This window comes from Psammomys obesus, unplaced genomic scaffold (genome assembly GCF_907164565.1).
Source record: "Psammomys obesus unplaced genomic scaffold, mPsaObe1.curated_primary_1811, whole genome shotgun sequence".
NCBI classification, from domain to species: Eukaryota; Metazoa; Chordata; class Mammalia; order Rodentia; family Muridae; genus Psammomys; species Psammomys obesus.
Window position 1 is genome coordinate 23076684 of NW_026585504.1, and position 20355 is coordinate 23097038.

Here is a 20355-nt window from a genome sequence, read left to right on the forward strand (position 1 = left end):
GAGTGTGGCATCAACAAAGACATTCCCCAAGTTACAGACAATAATCTAAAGACGGGCAGCTCATACAGGTTTTATTTACAAGACAAATTAACAGCACACAAGATTTTCTTGATGTACTTACTGTTCATAACCACAGAAGATGTATTCTTTCTTATGCAATATGTTAGAATAAAATGTATTAGTGTGAAACTCTTTATTTTTCTGCCCTCTCCTTGATAAAGAGGGCTCTGACTGATCTGTTACATGATACCATTATACGCTTGGAGAAAGCACTTTTCTTTTTAGATTTTTGTTTTTGTATTTTGTGCACAATAGAAACTGTTCTGCAAATATGAGAAAAATTTGCAATTATTACAAATTTTTAGAAAATAGGTTTTTGACTGAAATAGAATTACATCACTTTGCCCCTCCTTTCCCTTCCTCTAGCTCCTTCCAGGTGCCCTTCTTTTCAAACTCCTTTCACCATCTCTAGCCAATAGCATCGTTTTCTTTGATTACTATTGATATATGTGTGTGTGTGTGTGTTTTTTTTGTGTGTGTATGTATGTATAAACATAACTTTATATACAATTGGCTGAATCCATTTTTCTGATTTTTTAAAATTTGAGACTCTGGGTAAGACATTGTGGATGCAGCTGTGATAGATGAGAAAACCAATGAGCATGGGGCACACTAAAGCAATAGTGTATGGCTTACTCTACAATATATATTGCCCATGCATAAGAAAAAGTAAACAAGTAATGATCTTAAAATTACCATTTTTTTTTTTTTATTTTTGAGAAAGGGTCTCTTTTCACAGTTCTGGCTGTCCTGGAGCTCACTGTGTAGATCAGGCTGTCCCTCCCCAAACTCACAGAGATCCGCCTATCTTTGCCTCCTGAATGCTGCAGTGAAAGGTGTGTGTCACCACATCCAGTCCTTAAAATTATTATTATTTTATGTTTACCATAGTATCATTCTGAAATTGTATCATTGCATTACAGCTTCTTATGTATATCAGCCAATGTTTATGGTAAGTACAGATTAAGCCTTAAAATCACTTCACTCCCTTTATAAACTGTGTTCCATCAGTGTCGGGGCGGCGGTTTAGGATGAACGAGATCTGGTAAGGAGCAAGGATGGTGCTAAACTTACTACTTCCATGTGCTTGCCCCTGATTGCATGGCTATAATTTACCTGTCATTTCTAAGAGACACAGTCTCACAGCAGACTTCCTGTTCCTCTGGTTCTTGCCATCTTTCCACCATCTCTTCTGTGATGTTCTCTGAGCCTTAGGTGCAGAAGCTGTGTTGTAGATGCACCCACTGGAGCTGCGCACTCCAAAATTAATTGTTCTTTGCATTATGACCAGTTGTGGCCTTCTTTAATGGTCTCCATCGACTGAAAAGAGAAGCTTCTTTGATACACTTAACTGTGGGTATAAGGACAAGTTTTAGAGTGTAGTAAGGAATTATGATAGGCCTAGTAAAGTGGCAGTAGTAGGCTCTTCTCTAAGAGCTAAGATGACCTCACTAGCCCTGTATGGTTGAATAGGTTTTATAGCACCTGATATGGTTTCCCTCCTGTTGAGTGGGCTTTTAGTCCAGTTAGACAGCTGTTGGTTACTTCCAAGATATGAGTGCACCTTTGGGGATATCTCAACATGCTGGTCATTGCTATAGTTAGTGGGTATCACTGCTTAGAATTAGATTATTGATTGTTTCCCCTCATTTGGCAGCTTGCCTATCATCTCTGGCACTATGAAAGGTAGAATACAGAAAGAAAGTTGTCAGGTTAGATCCAGTTCTTCTGAGTCCTGTGTCAAACATGTATGACATCTTCAGCAATAAAGACTTACCTTCAATCTCTGAAGGGCAGCCTAGGACAACAGCAATAGAATATCCAAGTATAAAGGATTCATGTTCCTTCTCATGGTCAGACTGAACATTATAAACAATTTTCTACATTTTCTGGCACAAAATGTAGAATGTAATATGTATTCAATGTATTTTTATCAACTAAATTTCTATTTGTATAATTATGTAAGTTGATCACTTTGATAAGTTATTCTAGCATATTGAAGTGAACCACTGAAGAGCTGTTTATGATGCTTCATGCCTATAATGCCAACACATGGAAGGCAGAGGCATGAAAGAAACTGCTGTGTGTCTAGGTCAGTAGTTCTCAACCTTCTTAATGCTGTGACCCTTTAATACAGTTCTTTATGTTGTGGTGACCCCAACCATAAAATTATTGTCATTGCTACTTCATAACTATAATTTTGGTACCATTATGAATCATAATGTAAATATTTTTTGGAGATATAGGCTTGCTGAAGGGGTTGCAACCCACAGGTTGAGAAACAATGATTTAAGTCAAAAGGGAGTTTAATACATTTTAACCCCTCCTTCATGAAGGATGCTAAACTTTATGTGTGAAGAGGTTAAAAAGTCTGAATTAGTGAGATTAGAAGTCATATATTGTGGATCTCATATATCTATGTCACTAAATCAAAACAGATACTATCTGAGAAATTACTGCTAGAATCACAGATTCTATTTGAGGAATCATGTTGACATCACATAAAACTTCTGGCATTTCTTTCAGATACTTATTTTATTCATTTACTTAAAAAAATGATTGCAAGGACTGGAGAGATGGCTAAATGATTAAGAGCACTGGCTGTTCTTCCAGAGGTCCTGAGTTCAATTCACAGTAACCACATGTTGGAACACAATCATCTATGATGTGATCTGATGCCCTCCTCTGGTATGCAAATGCACATGCAGACAGAGCACTCATATACATAAAATAATAGTTCTTCATCAAGACCCAGCTATAGCACTCTTGGGCATTTACTCAAAAGATGCTCCACCATACACAAAGACATTTGCCCAACTATGTTTGCAGCTTTGTTTGTAATAGCCCAAAACTGGAAACAACCTAGATGCTCCTCAACCAAAGAATGGATACAGAAATTATGGTACATTTACATAATGGAATACCACTCAGCTATCAAAAACAAAGAAATTATGAAATTTTCAGGCAAAAGGATGGAACTAGAAAAGATCACCCTAAGTGAGGTAACCCGACATCAAAAGACTCACATGGTATGTACTCACTTATAAGCGGATATTAGACCTATAGTACAAGATAACCATACTACAATCCACAGACCCAAAGAAGCTAAGTAACAAGGAGGACCTAAGGGAGGGCACTGAAAAGTAAACAAATCTTAAAAAAATCAATCAAAAAATGATTGCAAGAATTGAGATTGGTTAAAAACAAGGAAATCATGAACTTTGCAGGCAAATGGGTGGATCTAGAAAAGGTCATCCTGAGTGAGGTATCCCAGAAGCAGAAAGACACATGTGGTATATACTCACTTATAAGTGGATACTAGACCTATAAGACAGGATATACACACTAAAATATATACACCTAAAGAAGATAAACAAGAAAGAGGACCCGGGGTAAGATGATCAATCTTCACTTAGAAAGACAAATGGGATGGACATTGGAAATAGGCGAAAACAAGTAACAGGACAGGAGCCTATCACAGAGGGCCCCTGAAAGACTCTACCTAACAGTGTATCAAAGCAGAGGTTGAGACTTATAACCAAACCTTGGGCAGAGTGCGGGGAATCATATGAAAGAAGGGGGAGTTATTATGACCTGGAGAGAACAGGAGCTCCACAAGGACCAAATAAATCTGGGCACAGGGGTCTTTTCTGAGACTGATTCTCCAACCAAGGACCATGCATAAATATAACCTAGAACCCCTGCCCAGATGTAGCCCATGGCAACTCAGTATCCAAGTGGGTTCCCTAACTATGGGAACAGGGACTATTCTGACATGAACTCAATAGCTGGCTCTTTGACCTCTCCCCTCCCCGAGGGAAGAACAGCTTTGCTAGGCTGTTCCACAGAGGAGGACATTGCAGCCAGTCCTTAAGAGACCTGATAAGGTAGGATCAGATGGAAGGGGGGAGGACCTCCCCCATCAGTGGACTTAGAGAGGGGCAGGGAGGAGATGAGGAAAGGAGGGTGAGATTGGGAGGGAATGAGGTAGGGATTACAGTTGGAATACAAAGTGAATAAACTATAACTAATATAAAAAATAAAAATTTAATTAAAAATATTAAAATTTCTCTAAAATAAATGAACCTTAGAAACCAAAAAAAAAAAAAAAAAAAAAGAAAAAGAAAGAATTGGGATTGAATTTCTTAGATGTGAAAAATTAGGTATCTCATTTGTTGTCTCCAAGTCTTTTATTATTTTTATTTTAAAAGAAATTTCTTACATTTATTATATATATGTTAGTGTTTGTAAGTGTGCATGTGACATGGTGAATGTTGGTAGTCAGAGGACAACTTTTGGGGTCAGGTCTCCCCTGTCACCACTGGAACCCAGAGATTGAAGTCAGGATGAACTCAGGTCTTCCAGTTTGGCATCAAGTGCCTGAACCTGCTGAGCCATCTCCTTGGCCTTTTAGTCATTTTTCAAAAAAATTCTTTGTGTTAGAAGAGAGTCTTGTGCACTGTGTTTTCAGATGCTGATTCCAGTGCCCTGGCATCTGGTTACTGCCCTGCCCTGGGCATCATTATAAATGTCGAATCATCTCCTGTATCCATGTGATGTAAGGAATGTTCTCCATTTATCCCCAGTTGGTTAATAAAGATGTTGAAGCCTGTTACTGGGCAGAAGAGAGGTAGGTGGGGCTTAGGTTCCTGGGCTTGCTGTCTCAGAGAGGAAAGAGGAGAAAAAAAGTCACCATGGAGCAGGGTGGGCAATGAGCATGTAGCCATGAGGACAGATTGATGGAATAGAAGAGCCGAGACAGGACAACTTATTGGCAAGTAACTTGGGATGTGTAGCTTAGAGATAACAAAATAGCTTAGAGGGTGGTTATATGCCCTGCTCCAGTAATTTAAGCTTATAAAATAAATCATGCTCTTTCTGTATCAATTCTTTTGGAAGAATTTTCTTTTCTTAAGGAAAAACCACTGCTTTATTAATCCAATGTTACATTTTTGGTGCATCTTATTTGGGGCTTAGAATCTAAGCTGACCTGAGAGAAAGTACTGGGTAGAGGCACTAAATCCCCCTGAATCCTGGCTTAGCAGTAACGCCAGCCCAGTACAGCATGGCAACACAAGCTGCATAGAGCCAGGACAACAGAACAGTTTCAGCTTGTACTTCCAGCAATGACTTCTTCTAAGCACAGCATGGTTAAAAGTGTGCAAGAGATGAGAGAGCCTACCACTGAGTTCATGCAGGAGACATCTCCTGCTCCCCTTACTAGGGAACTCACTTGGAGGCTGAGTCTATGAGCTACATCTGAGCAGGGGTTTTAGGTCTCCATGCATGGTCCTTGGTTGGGGTATCAGTCTCTGCAGTGCCAAGCCACAGAGGAAGACAATAGAGCCAGTTCTGATGAGACTTGATAGGCTAGGGTCAGATAGAAGGGGAAGAGGACCTCCCCTATCAGTGGACTAGGGGAGGGACATAGGAGGAGAAGAAGGAGGAAGGGTGGGATTGGGTGAGATGAGGGAAGGGGCCACAGCCAGGATACAAAGTGAATAAATTGTAATAATAATACTAATAATACTAATAATTGAAATTAAAGAAAGTGCACAAGAGAGTGGGGCATTCTCTTGCAGAACAGACAACACCAGGGGAAGACTACACATCAGCCTGAAGTTTAGAACCCCCATTTTTAAATTGGATTGTTTGATTTGCTGATATTTAATTTCTTTTAAAAAATTTTTATTAATTTTTTTAAAATCTATTTTACATCCCAAGGGTGCCCCTCCCTCCTCTCCTCCCTGTCCCTCCTTTTCCCCTTTCTTTCTCCCTTTCTCCCCAGAAAAGGTCAGCTTCCCTCCCCTCCCCCCCATATCAGCCTTCCCTAGCACACCAAATCGCATTAGGACTGAACATATCTTCATCCCCTGAGGCCAGGCAAGGCAGTTCTGCCAGGGAGAAGTTATCTAAAAGTAGACAATAGAGTCTCTTTTAGAATCACCCCTCCCGACACCTCGCCAGGCAACCCATATGATGACCAAGCAGCCCATCGGCTACATGTGTGCTGAGGACCTAGGTCCAGATTATGCATGCTCCTTAGCTAATGTCTCAGTCTCTGTGAGAACCCATGGGACTCAGTTGTCTCTGTTGGTCTTCTTGTGGGGTTCTTGTCCCCTCCAGGTTCTTCCATCTTTTCCCCAATACTTCAACAAGACCCTTGGAGCTCCACCCCATGCTTGACTGCAAGTCCCAGCATCTGTCCTGATCCGCTGCTGGCTGGAGTCTCCCTGACTACAGTCAAGTTAGGCTCCTGTTTGCAAGCATAGCAGAGCATCATTAATAGTGTCAGGGTCTGTCTCTCTACCATGGGGTGGGTCTCAGGTTGGGGCAATTATTGGCTGGACTTTCCCTCAATCTTTGTTCCATTTTTATTCCTGAACTTCTTATAAGCAGGGTTTTAGATCACAGGTTTTGTCAGTTTGTTGTTGTTCTCCTCCTTCCACTAGTCTTACCTGGCTAGGAGGTGGTCATTTCAGTCTTTCTGATACCCCCTGTTAGGAGTCTCAGCTAGAGTCACACCTATGTCCCCCCCCTCAGGAGCCCACCCTGTCACAGGCCTCCAGCTTGACAAAGAGATGTTCCCCCTCAGTTTTCTTTCTTATTCACAGCCCTCTCACCTCCCACTCCATTCTCCCCACATCTGATCCCCACTCTTGTATCCCTCCCCACTCCATCTCCTACCCCAGTTCCCCTATTCATCCACTTATACTGTTTCCCCTTCTGAGTGACATCCTGGCACCCTCCCTTGGGCTCTCCTTGTTACTTAGCTTTTTTGGGTCTGTAGATTGCAGTATGGTTATCCTGCACTATAGGTCTAATATCCATTTATAAGTGAGCACATACTATGTGTGTCTTTCTGGGTCTGACTTACCTCACTTAAGATGATCTTTTCTAGTTCCCTCCATTTGCCCGCAAATTTCATGATTTCTTTGTTTTTAATAGCTGAGCAGTATTCCATTGTGTAAATGTACCACAATTTTAAAGGCAATATACAGCAAGCCAAAAGCCAACATCAAGTTAAATGGAGAGAAATTTAAAGAGTTCCTGCTAAAATCCGGGAGAAGACAAGGCTGCCCACTCTTACCATATCTCTTAAATATAGTACTTGAAGTTCTAGCTAGATCAGTAAGACAAGTAAAGGAGATCAAGGGGGTAGAAATTGGAAGAGAAGAAGTCAAAGTATCGCTGTTTGCAGATGATATGATAATATAGGTAGGTGACGCCCAAGATTCTACCAGAGAACTCCTATGTCTGATAAACACCTTGAGCAAAGTGTCTGGATAAAAAATTAACTCAGAAAAGTCAGTAGCCCTCCTTTAAACAAGGAACAAAAGGGCTGAGAAAGAAATTAGGAAAACAACACTTTTCAACAAATAATATAAAATATCTTGATATTTAATTTCTTAAGTTCTTTGTATGTTTTGAATATTAGCCCTCTGATGTAGGGTTGGTGAAGATCTTTTCCCAATCTGTAGATTGCCATTTTATTCTATTGACAGTGTCCTTTGACTTACAGAAGCTTTTCAGTTTCCTGAGGTCCCATTTATTATTTGTTGCTCTCAGAACCTATGCTATTGGTGTTCTGTTCAGGAAGTTGTCTCCTATGCCAGTAAGTTCCAGATTTTCCCCCACCTTGTCTTCAAATAGGTTTAGAGGCTCTGGCTTTATGTCAAGGTCTTTGATCCACTTGGACTTGAGTTTTGTGCAGGATGATAAGTTAGACCAGCACCATTTGTTGAAAATGCTTTTTTTTTTTTTTTTTTTTTTTGGTAAGGTTTTGGCTTCTTTGTAAAAAGTCAAGTGCCTGTAAGAGTGTGGGTTTATTTCTGGGTCACACTGGACATTTTGAGCTCTAATGATTTTAGCGTTACAATTTCTTTGCAAATGGTCAAATTCACCACAATTAAAGCACTAGGTATTTTGAATTAGAGACCTCTAGCTATAGCTTGTCCTATGACATTGGCATGATGCTCATGAGAGCCATATTCCTTATTTATTTGTCCATTGGTACTGCTCATGCACCAGAAGTTGTCCTCTGACAACAATAAACATTCACCATATACATGCATACTTACAAACACTCATATATACATATATGTATATATAATGTAACAAATTTCTTTTCAAATAAAATTAATAAAGGACTTGGAGGGTGATGTGTCAGTCTCTGCCTCCCATATTTCCACAGGCATAAGCAATTAAGTGGTGAGAAGTTATCATAACTTCATCACCCTATGAAGGAAGTGTCAGTTAATAGGCTTCTTTCTTTTTTTTTATTTTTTTCGAATTTTATTTTTTTCTTATCAGTTACATTTTATTAACTCTGTATCCCAGCCGTGTCCCCATCCCTCATTCCCTCCCAGTCCCTCCCTCTCTCCCTCCCTCCCTCCCTCATCTCCACCGTGTATCTTCAGGACTGGCTGCAAAGCTCTCCTCTGTGGCCTAACAGGACTACTCCTCCCTTGGGGGGTTGGGGAGGCCAAAGAGCCAGTCATTGAGTTCCTGTTAGAAATAGTCCTTGTTCCCCTCACTATGAGAAACCAATTGGTTACTGAGCTACCACAGGCTACATCTGAGCAGAGGATCTAGGTTATATCCATACATGGTCCTTGGTTGAATGTCAGTCTCAGAAAAGACCCTGTAATAGGCTTCTTTCTAATCTTTAGAACCATGTTAGATAATTAGCCATTCAAGTTTTAAACAAAACAAAATTTTTTATACATACTTGACTGACATAATTTTTTTATTTACTGATTTGAAAAAGAGCCATGCAGGTAGGATTTGCTGAAGGAGGCAGAGTCAGGAGGATCACGAATTTGAGGCCAGCCTGGGCTACACACTCCAACGAAGGACCATGCATGGAGATAACCTAGAACCTCTGCTCAGATGTAGTCCATGGCAGCTCAGTGTCCAAGTGGGTTCCCTAGTAAGGGGAGCAGGGGCTATCTCTGACATGAACTCAGTGGCTGGCTCTTTGATCATCTCCCCCTGGGGGGGGGGGGTGCAGCCTTACCAGGCCACAGAAGAAGAGAGTGCAGCCAGTCCTGATAAGACCTGATAGATTAGGGTTAGATGGAAGGGGAGGAGGACCTCCCCTATCAGTGGACTAGGGGAGGAGCATAGAAGGAGAAGAGGGAGGGTGGGTGGGATGGGGCTACAGCTGGGATACAAAGTGAAGAAATTGAAATCAATAAAAAAAGAGAAAGAGCCGTAATGATTTATTTATGTGACTTATACAGAATAAGCATCAGCCCAATCACATTGCCCTGAGACAGAGATAATTAATCCACAGCACATCAGTCACGGGAAAATCAGTATATTTGTACAATTAATGTAAAAAATACACATTGCAGAGACTAGGAAAAATATACACAGGAAGCTGGCGTTTTTCAGATGAGGTGCTAAGACTGAGCATTAGTTAACAATCATCAAGAGAATATGGTATATATTGAGACTGGAGAGTTGGCTCAGAGGTTGCTGTTCTGCAGGAGGCCCCGAGTTTGGTTCCCAGCACCCATATCAGGCAGCTCACTGCAGTCTGTAACTATTGCTCCTCTTCTTGCCTTTGTGGGCATCTGCACATGTAAGGTGTGTGCGCACACACATACATAAAAATAAATATTAAAGAAGTTTTATGCAGACAGAGAAACAGACAAATTGGATGAAACAAGTTTCAGAAATTGAATCCAATATATACAGTCATTTAATATACAACATATGTTGTTTCAATTCAAAGAAAAGGAATGGAGCAAATTGCTATTCTTCCAAGGAAGACCAGATAGAGCTATTGCCTTGTGACAAAAAAAAAAAAAAACTTCAAGATGACTAAGTGTTGATAATTTAAGGGGGGGGGGGGAAAGAACCATTTACTTAAGTGTGCAGAGGACTGCATGCACGCTTGTGTTGTAGATTTTGGTTGAGAGTCTCTGAGAACGCCATTCTAGACAAGAGAATACTGTTCAGTTCAGAGCTTTCCTTTTCCCCATAATCAAAGCAATGGTTTAAAATTCACCTTTCATAGTGCCTGAGCAAAAGAAAGCATGGAAGCAGAAGATGTTATGACTATTGTTAGTGTTAGCATATAGGCAGCCTGCCTCTAGGTTGCTTAGCAACCTATGATGTCATAATTTTTTGCCGCTTCCAGGGCCCTGGGGATAAAAGGATCCCCCCCTCTCTTCCTCTCTCTGCCTTGCTTTTTCTTCTGCTTTCATCCCCTCACCACATCCTCCTTTCTCTTTTCTCCTACACTCTCCCACTCTCCTTCTGTCTCTGTCTCTCTTTCTCTCTTCCCACCTCTGTAAAATGTCTTTTCATACCAGATCTGTTGTGCATGGCATTTTAAAACATATTATTACACTACTTCATGTCAAATGAAAATGACTCTTACAGGGAGGGAGGGATGGAAGAGAGATGTACAGCTCTGCAAGAAAATCTGAAAGGGTGAAATATGAGCATTGCACAGCAACTCTGAAAATGAAAGGGCACTGACCTAGTAGGCAGCATCAAGGGTTTTTTGAGCCTGGCTCTCCCTGACGAATTTATAACTGTTTCCCCCATCTCACTCCCAGGCCCATGGGAAAGTTCCATCAAGTCCTCATTTAAAATGCATTCGTTGTTTTTAGCATTTATAACTTAAGGATATTGGAACAAATGGTGTTGGTCAATCAACTCTAACTTTCAATTCTAATACTGTACACACAAGTCTAATATTTTCCAGACTGTAAGACAGTGGACTATGATAAAGACGTGAAACACACAGAGACTGGAGTAATGGAGAGCAAACAGGATAAAAACAAAAAAAAATTTATGTCAAGGGAGGGAGTGAGCAGATTAAAAATCACATGTCTGTGCAATCTCTTAGTCTGTCTACTACAAAAAATTGACAAAATATTATTCTTTGATCTAGGGTATGAAATTTCCCTAGATCCTGGACTTTCAAGATATTAAATGTAAAGGACACTAAATTGATCTTAATACTCTGATGTATGGAGTGTCAATCATTATCACCTTTTCTAATAGTGTAACCCATGCCTCAGTTGAACAGCAGATTTCCGGGCATGTAGCATTGTGTAAATCTTGGGACTGTCTCTGATATTTCATGGGGCCATCTTTGCAATGAACATCCATATTTCCATCACTACAGTCAAAGCATTTATGATATTTGCCTGTAATGCCTAAGATAGCTCCACAGTCTCCCCATGGCTACTTTCATGTCTTTATTCCTGAAGGTATAAATGACTGGATTCAAAACGGGAGTGATAAATGCATCGAAAATAGCAAGGTATTTATCAAGGTGTGATGTTGGTGAAGGCCACGTATAGAAAAACATCAGTGGCCCAAAGTACAAGATGACCACAGTGACATGGGCTGAAAGAGTAGAAAGGGCCTTAAACAATCCATCAGGAGAATGCTTCCAAACAGTGAACAGGATATAAATATAGGAGATGACCAGTAGGAAAAAGGAGCCCACAGATATGAGTCCACTATTGACAGTGACCATGAGCTCAAGATCTTGAGTGTTTGTGCAGGCAAGTCGGAGGAGTCGAGGGAGGTCACAGTAAAAGCTGTCTAATATATTAGGACCGCAGAAAGGCAAGCCCACCACAAACACTAACTGCACCACTGAGTGAATAAGGCCAATGATCCAGGAAATGCCTAAAAAAACCAGACACACCCGGGGGTTCATGATGATCAGGTAATGCAGAGGCTTACATATGGCTACATATCTGTCAAAAGCCATGGCTATGAGCAGCACCATCTCAGTGCCTCCAACTGCATGGCTGAAGAAGATCTGGGTTATACATCCCCAAAAGGAGATGGTTTTGTTTTTCTTGAAAATGTCACAGATCATCTTAGGAGCGTTAATTGAACAGAATATCATATCAATGACGGAGAGATTAGCCAAGAAGAAATACAGGGGGGAGTTTAGATGAGCATCTAAGGTTACGGTGAGGACAATAACAAGGTTGCCAATCATGCTTGCAAAGTAGAACAACATGGTGAAGAAAAAAAGGAAAAGCTGGACCTCCCATATGTTAGTGATCCCGAGGAACACGAACTCTGATACCACGGAGCGATTCATTCCATACATTGCTTCGGATGTCAGAATCAGCATTCGTATTTGCTGAGGGAAGAATGAGAACAAGAACAATTTATTCGTATTTGCTGAGGGAAGAATGAGAACAAGAACAATTTACCTAAACAAGAGTTAGCCTTTGAGAAAGAAAGCCTGTAACTATGGAAGTGATTATTACATTAACATTATACACAGCAAAATAAACTTCATCACATGTACACTAGCTTTCACCTACATGGTTCAGTTAATTTCCAGAAGGCATCGTAGTTCTCAAAGCTAGCCACTACTACTAAATCAATTTCATCTCTAGACTGTTGTCTTCTCTGCTGTTGCTTAATATTAAATAGATATTTTCTATTTCCTCTTGTTCAGGATATTCTACCTGGATGACAAAAAAGGTCATTTTTAAATTCCTTTGACCATGATTTCCTATGGATTGATGTAATTTCAGCCATTCATACGAGCCATCTAACAATGCTCATGCATAATTTACAGCTTTCAAGGTCTCTATACTGCTAGTTTTACTATTTAATTAAACTTAAGGCTCTTCTTTCTTCCACTTCCAAAATCTCTGTCATTGTATTTGTGCGTTACATAAAGCCTAATTCTCAGACTCCAGGTAAACATGCCCTTCTTTGTGAAATCAGAGTCTGATGGAGGCTTCACATATTCCTTGATTTTGTTCTGGCTAGTTTTTAATGTCAACTTGACACAAGACGGAGTAATCTGAGAGGAGGGGACCTTAACTGAGAAAATGCCTCCATAATATCAAAGAATAGACAAGCCTGTAGGGCATTTTCTTAATTAGTGATTCATTTGGGAGGGCCCAGTCCATTGTGAGTGCTGCCACCCCTGAGCAAGTGGTCCTGGGATCTATCACAAGCCGGTCGAACAAATCATGACCAAGTCAGTAAGCAGTACTCCTCCAAGGCCTCTGCATCAGCTTCTGCCTCCAGGTTCCTGACTTGTTAGAGCTCCTGTCCTGACTTTCTTTGATGATGAATAGTGATATGGAAGTGTAAGCAAAATAAACTCTTTCCTCCCTAACTTGCTTTTGATCACTGTGTTTTTATTATAGCAATAGCAACCTTAACTAAGACAGCTCTTAGCAGTTCACTTTGTTATTCATAATTGTATAACTACCCATCTCTTGAACTGAAATGTACCTTTTTTTTTTTTTTTACTGGAGGTGTTGCTCAATAGTACAGTGCTTTCTTAGCATGCATGAGGCTTAATTTTGATTTTGAGGACTGCAAAATAAAACACCAAATATAGCTCGATTTGATATAAGAATCACGTTTGGTTCACATGTGTAGTTTGTACCACCATCACGTCACTAACAAAGACTCACAAAGCCAGATGACAAGTGCTGAATGAAGGAATAAATTCATGGGACTGAGGGCTTACATTAGAGTTGAGAGAGATCGTAAGTCAGTTGGCTTCAAACCAACAGTATGTAAATAGTATGCCAATTAGGGGCTATCAGACGATCCCAAAGTTATTCCTGTATTTGTTTAACCACACAGAGAAATAGTTACATGGAAAAAAAATTCTGTTGTAAAACTTATTATGAGGCTTTAATAACTCATTTAAAAGGTCAATAAAAAGTAAATAATATGTTTCAAAATGGAAAAAGTCATTTTACTCTATAATCATTATTCACTCTCAGTGAAATCTGTTTCTGGTCTAAAGGGTGGTGAGCTGAGACAGGAATATTCACTGCATACCCACTTGACTCCCCCAAACAAGAATCACAGCACACAAAATTTGTATATTTTCAAAATGAACTTGAATTGGGTAAATGAATGGCAAATAAGATATCGGGAAGAAAGAACCAAATTGTCCATGTGTGTACCTGGGGACAGGGTGACTGCTCAGTTATAATGAATACAAAGGCAACCAAAACAGTGTTCAGCTCCCAGCATGGGGAAGAGGAGGACAACAGAGTTCTGTAGGGATAAAGAATAGTCACTGCAGGTGGCTAGTCAGGTAACTGAGACAGGAAGTATTTATCACTAAATATGAAATATTACACTAAGACTAAAATGTCTGGACTCTCACTAAATGTTCTTCACAATAAACAGGAGGCTCAATAAACAGCCTTTTAGATAACTTTTTATGTATGTACATATATATATGTTTGTATGTACACACACACACACACACACACATATATATATATATATATATATATATATATATATATATATATATATATATATATATATATATATATATATGTTTAGGTATGTATTTATCATTTCTGGGGATTGAACCCCGGTCTTTATGCATGCTTTTAAAAGAAGTGTTTTACCATTGAACTATTTCCTCAGCTCCATAAATAGCTTTTGTATTGCTTTCTGATTTCTGTTGTAAGAAATTGTCACAAATTTCGTGGCTTGAAACAGCTGTTTTGCCCTCAGCCTACTGCCCCAACCCCCATTCCACTCACCTGCTCCCTCATCCTCACCTAACCCCACATAGCTGTAGTTTTAAAATTAGGAAAGCTGACATGAGTCTTTCGAGATAAAACTGAAGTAGCACCAGAGATTTATTCTTTCCGAATTTTCCAGAAGAGAATCTGTTTCCTTGTCATTTGCAGCTTCTGAAGAATGCTTGCATTTCTTAGCTCAGGGCCTCTTTTGGGCTATTCGAGGTGCACAATGCCAGTATCGACTTTTAATCCTCTTACCTCCTTTCTCATTCTGACTCTCCTGTTTTCTCATGTAATGATCATTGGAGGTACGTTGGACAGATCAATGATATAATCTTAGATCTTAAAATTTTGTTCTATTAAAATCATTTATATCCACAGAGTCACCTTTGCCATAAGATAATAATCACAGATCTGCATTTAGGACACAGGCATCTTGGAAGGACATTATTCTGTATGCGACACCCCTTTAGTGGAATAATGAAAATCCTACACTGAAAACATATACAAACAAGCAACATTATACAGACTAAGGAGGTTGTATTCATGTATTTAATGTATATATATGTATTTGAATTTGAGAGAGAGCACGTAGAAGTGCTACATGGGAGGGTCTGGAGGGAAGAAGGGGAGTGGTGAAATGATGTAAAATATATTATAATCTCAAAAAATAAAAGAATGAATTCATGATTCCTGCTCAAACTTTCACTCATGTGATGAGCTATAAACTCATCAAAACTTCCCTAAAAAGGGAAGTTTAAAAGGCCCCCCAAATTCTTAGTGATTAATAAGAAAAATGCTTTTACTTAAAAAATTAAGCTTGATCAGTAACCAAGTAGTTTTTCAAAGCAAGGGGAACAAGGACTATTTCTAACAGGATCTCAAGGGCAGGCTCTTTGTCCTCCCCCCCCCCCCCAGGGGAGGGGAGGAGCAGTCCTCTTAGGCCACAGAGGAGGACTTTGCAGCCAGCTTTGAAGATACCTGATAAAACAGGGTCAAATGAAAGGGGAGGAGGTCCTCTCCTATCAGTGGACTTGGAAAGGGGCAGGAAGGAGACCAGGGAGGGAGTTGGGGAGGGGGAGGGAATGAGGGAGCGGGATACAGCTGGGACACAGAGTTAACAAATTCTAACTAAAAATAAAAATAAAAAAATAAAAAATAAATAAAATAAAAAAATTAAGCTTGAGAGAAATAAGCACAAAGAGAATATACTGTATACTATATAAATATATAGTATTTATATAGTATATACTGTATACTATATAAATATATAGTATTTATATACTATAAAGTGGGTGCATATGTAATGTCCATACTGAAATTCGGATAGCAAAAAAATGAAAAAGAAAACCAAAAAACAAAACCCAAAACCCTGCATATGCTGCAATACACCTGCACTCTCATAACTTGGGAGGCAGAGGCAGGAGGCTTGCTACTAGTTTGAACCCAGACTGTGCACCATCGTGAATTACAGCCAGCTGGGTAGCATGGGAGATTGAAAAAAAGGCAGATCACAATGGCCAAAGAAGAATTTATAAGGACAGGATCAAAATTAGGATATTTTTGGAGTCATTTAAAGACAAAAGATATGATGTTCCTTCTAAAATTCATGCAAAGATAAAGCCTAGGTAGAGGGCAATTGCATATTTTAGGCTAGTTAAATATGATGAGAAAAGGATTAGATGGGAAGATTCGAATAAGAAAGCGAAAGGGAAATTAGATGATTGAATGTGGCAGGAGACGAAGTTGGCCAGTGAAGCTGAAAATTATAATAGAGGAAGAAATGACAGAAGGGAAGTCTGAGGGTGCTCTATGAAAGACAGCAGCACCCCCCTAAATAATTCCCTGCCAGGATTCACCAGCAGCGGTGAGTCATTTTAGGCTAGCACGTTGCAGTCCTCAGTCTTGCATTAGCTGTTGAAATAAGGAAACCCCATCAAGCTATTACGGATGAGTTTCCACGAGGCATTCCTGAAATATTAGCCTGAGGTGTTATTCATGCAAGGATGAGAGTTTTGTGGATGAAAAATATAATTTCCTTAAACCTGAGTCATTAGCCAAGGAGGATTTGTTTAGATCTGCGGCTACAGGAGAGAGGATAAAAGAGGAGAAAGTCTGGGTAGGAGAAAGACAGTCTGCAGGAATGGCCACTAGACAGGGAAAAAAAAAAAAAAAAAAAAAAAAAAAAGGAGAAATAGGACTGAAGACACAGTTTTCCTTTTCAGAATCCCCTCAAAGTCAAAGAAGATAAACTATCAGGAACAGTAGTATTAACATATTTAGTAACTTACTCAGTTTTTGCCTTCCAGTTTTCAGACTTCCTGTGTAGCAAGTATCCACCTCAGAGAGTTAGTCACTTAAAGACTTCCAGAGCGGGACACTTGGCTCTGAGTGCTTCATCATGTTTACACCCTCCTGGAGTGAGCATGTCCTCTTCTGTGACTATCACTTGTCAGGGGTATTCTGCTTTGAGGTCACTAGTTCTGTCTTCATTTATGGAATTGAACAACACTGTAGAATAGGTTAATAATAACTTGACAATAAATTGAAAAAAAATGTGACATTCACATCGAGTGAAGAAATTACTGAACCAGAGGACTAAAATATGTTCTGAGTCTTTTCCTTTTATTTTTCTGTCTGGGACATATCATGTTTTCTTCAGTTTCTTACAAGGCTTGAAAATTAGTTTATTTCCTGTTTTGTTAGTTTTGTTAATATAGTAATCCTGAAGCTCTTCTTTGCGAAAAGGAAATCTTTCGTCCTCTTAATAGAGCCGATATATGCTTGTTCTCCTGCTGCAGGTATGGAGAATGTATCCATGAATGAATGCTCATTTCTGCTATGGACTTGAAGAACTTGCCCATGGGTCTTTCAGAACTTAATATTCTCAAAGTTAGTAAAAACAAATAAAATCACTTCTCTGTACCTTTAAGTTTTTAAAATAATTTTTACGATTAAATAAATTCCTACATGTATGTAATATTTTGATCATATTCACCTGGCCACTTGTGGGTATTCATATCCCAGTGAATGGCCACACACCGTGTGAGTGAGGGCCTATTCCGTGTCAATCCTCTCAGTTCCTTTGGCTTTTCCTCATAGGATCCATTTTCTGTCCCCTTTTTGTTGCTGCTGCCCCATGACCCCAGTTCTTCAAATTTCTTCTTGAGTTGACCTGGAAAAATTATGATGTTTTAAAATAAAGAGGTCTAGAAGATTGATCAGTTGACAATTAAACATTACACATTTACTTTTCTAGCCTTTTCTCTTCCTTCCATTATGTAATTTTAGCCGATCCTACATGATTTTGGCACGGGGTCAATTTGTATCTCATATCTTTTTTTTTTTTTTTTAAAAGCACACTTTCAATCTCTATATTACCACATTGTTTACAGGACATTGGCTTTGTTTTTATACTGCACTTACACTTGTCAACTTGTCTCTTTGTATCTTAGTTCTTCTCTAAAAAAAAAAAAAAATATAACAGACTTGTCTTGAAGAAGATCGAATATTTGTCTTCATTTTCAGGGATCGTAATTTTCCTAAAGAGCCACCGAAGCAGTCACTAGTGTGTATCCTAATCCATTCCTGAACTGACCTGTGTGAGGACCAGGAAGCAGTGCACCTCAGATGAGTCTTGAATCTAAGTGACTTCAGTGAGGCTAACTTCTTGTCTCTATAACCACAACGTTTCACACTTACTCTTCTGTCACAGTCATGATTCCTCTCACCACACAGTTCTTCCTGTCCGCAAGCCAAACCTTAATTAATGTGTTTAAAAGGCAAACTGTTAGCCAAGTCTCCCTTGCTGCTCAAGCTTACTTATCATAATGTTTTCCTCTGTGAACTTCGTGGCATCTTTCCACTGGCTATTACTTCAAGCACAGAGAGGTATACAAAATGTTTCTATAAGAAGAAAACGTAGCTAATTAACTGTGGGGAAGATAGTGACCAACTCAAGCTGTAATAACCAGGTCCTACAAAACTAAAGTCAATTAGTCCAGGAAATTGTCTTCTAAAATGTAGTCATTGTTGTCAAGGCAACAAGAGGAATGATGATAATAGGTCACAGGAGGACAAGATGACACCAGGATCTGCACAAAAATCAATTTCTACCATTTGTCAATTTAATACCTATCATGATGAATTCAAATATTTCTATTTAACTTTTTTATTTTATTAATTACACTTTATTCACTTTGTATCCCCCCATAAGTCCCTCCCTCCTCCCCTCCCAGTCCCACCTTCCCTCCCCCTTCTTCACCCATACCTTTCTCCAAGTCCAATGATAGGGGAGGTCCTCCTCTCCTTCCTTCTGATCTTAGTCTATCAGATCTCATCAGGCGTGGCTGCACTGTCATCTTCTGTGGCCTGGTAAGGCTGCTCCCCCCTTAGGGGGAGTTGATCAAAGAGCAGGCCAATCAGATAATGTCAGAAGCAGTCCCTCTTCCCATTACTATGGAACCAACTTGGACACTGAACTGCCATGGGCTACATCTGTGCAGGGATTCTAGGTTATCTCCCTGCCTGGTACTTGGTTGGAGAAGAAGTCTCTGGGAAGACCCCTGTGTTCAAAGACCCCTGGTTCTGTTGCTCTCCCTGTGGGGTTCCTCTCCTCTTCGGATCTTACTATTTCCCACTTCTTTCATAAGATTCCATGCACTCTGCCCAACAGTTGGCCATAAGTCTCAGCATCTGCTTTAATAGTCTGCAGGGCAGAGACTTTCAGAGGCCCTCTGTGGCAGGTTCCTAGGTTGTTTCTTGTTTTCTTCTTCTTCTGATGTCCATCCTCTTTGCCTTTCGGGATGGGGATTGAGCCTTTTAGTCAGGGTCCTCTCTCTTGATTAGTTTCTTCAGATGTACAGATTTTAGTAGGTTTATCCTATGTTATATGTCTATATGAGTGAGTATACACCGTGTGTGTCTTTCTGCTTCTGGGACAGCTCACTCAGGATGATCCTTTCCAGGTCCCACCATTTACCTGTAAATTTCATGATTTCCTTATTTTTCATTGCTGAGTAGTACTCCAGTGTGTAGATGTACCACAATTTCTGCATCCACTCTTCAGTTGAGGGGCATCTGGGCTGTTTCCAGCTTCTGGCTATTACAAATAAAGCTGCTACAAACAGGGCTGAGCAAATGTCCTTATTGTGTACTTGAGCCTCTTTTGGATATATGCCTAGGGGTGGTATGGATGGATCTTGAGGAAGCGCTATTCCTAGTTGTCTGAGAAAGCACCAAATTGATTTCCAGAGTGGTTGTACAAGTTTACATTCCCACCAGTAGTGGAGGAGGGTTCCCCTTTCTCCACAACTTCTCCAGCATGTGTTGTCACTTGAGTTTTTCATCTTGGCCATTCTGATGGGTGTAAGGTGAAATCTCAGGGTTGTTTTGATTTGCATTTCCCTGATGGCTAATGAGGTTGAGCATTTCTTCAAGTGTTTCTCTGCCATTCGATATTCCTCTACAGAGAATTCTAGGTTTAGCTCTGTTCCCCATTTTTTGTAAGTTTATTATTATTATTTTTTGCACTTTATTCACTTTGTATCTCTCCATAAGCCCCTCCCACCTCCCCTCCCGGTCCTACCCTCCCTACCCCTTCTTCATGCATGCTCCTCCCTAAGTCCACTGATAGGGGAAGTCCTCCTCTCCTTGCTTCTGATCTTAGTCTATCAGATCTCATCAGGCGTGGCTGCATTGTCATCTTCTGTGGCCTGGTAAGACAGCTCTCCCCTCAGGGGGAGGTGATCAAAGAGCAGGCCAATCAGATTATGTCAGA

At 40.0% G+C, this 20355-nt stretch overlaps 1 protein-coding gene across 1 annotated transcript; it reads right to left on the minus strand.

Annotated features, from left to right (window-relative positions):
* Positions 1-11218: 11218 nt before the first annotated feature.
* Positions 11219-12181, minus strand: LOC129674013 (olfactory receptor 4F15-like). Its single transcript, XM_055603884.1, has one exon. The coding sequence runs from the start codon at positions 12179-12181 to the stop codon at positions 11219-11221; it is 963 nt and encodes a 320-aa protein (XP_055459859.1).
* Between the last annotated feature and the right edge of the window lie 8174 nt (positions 12182-20355).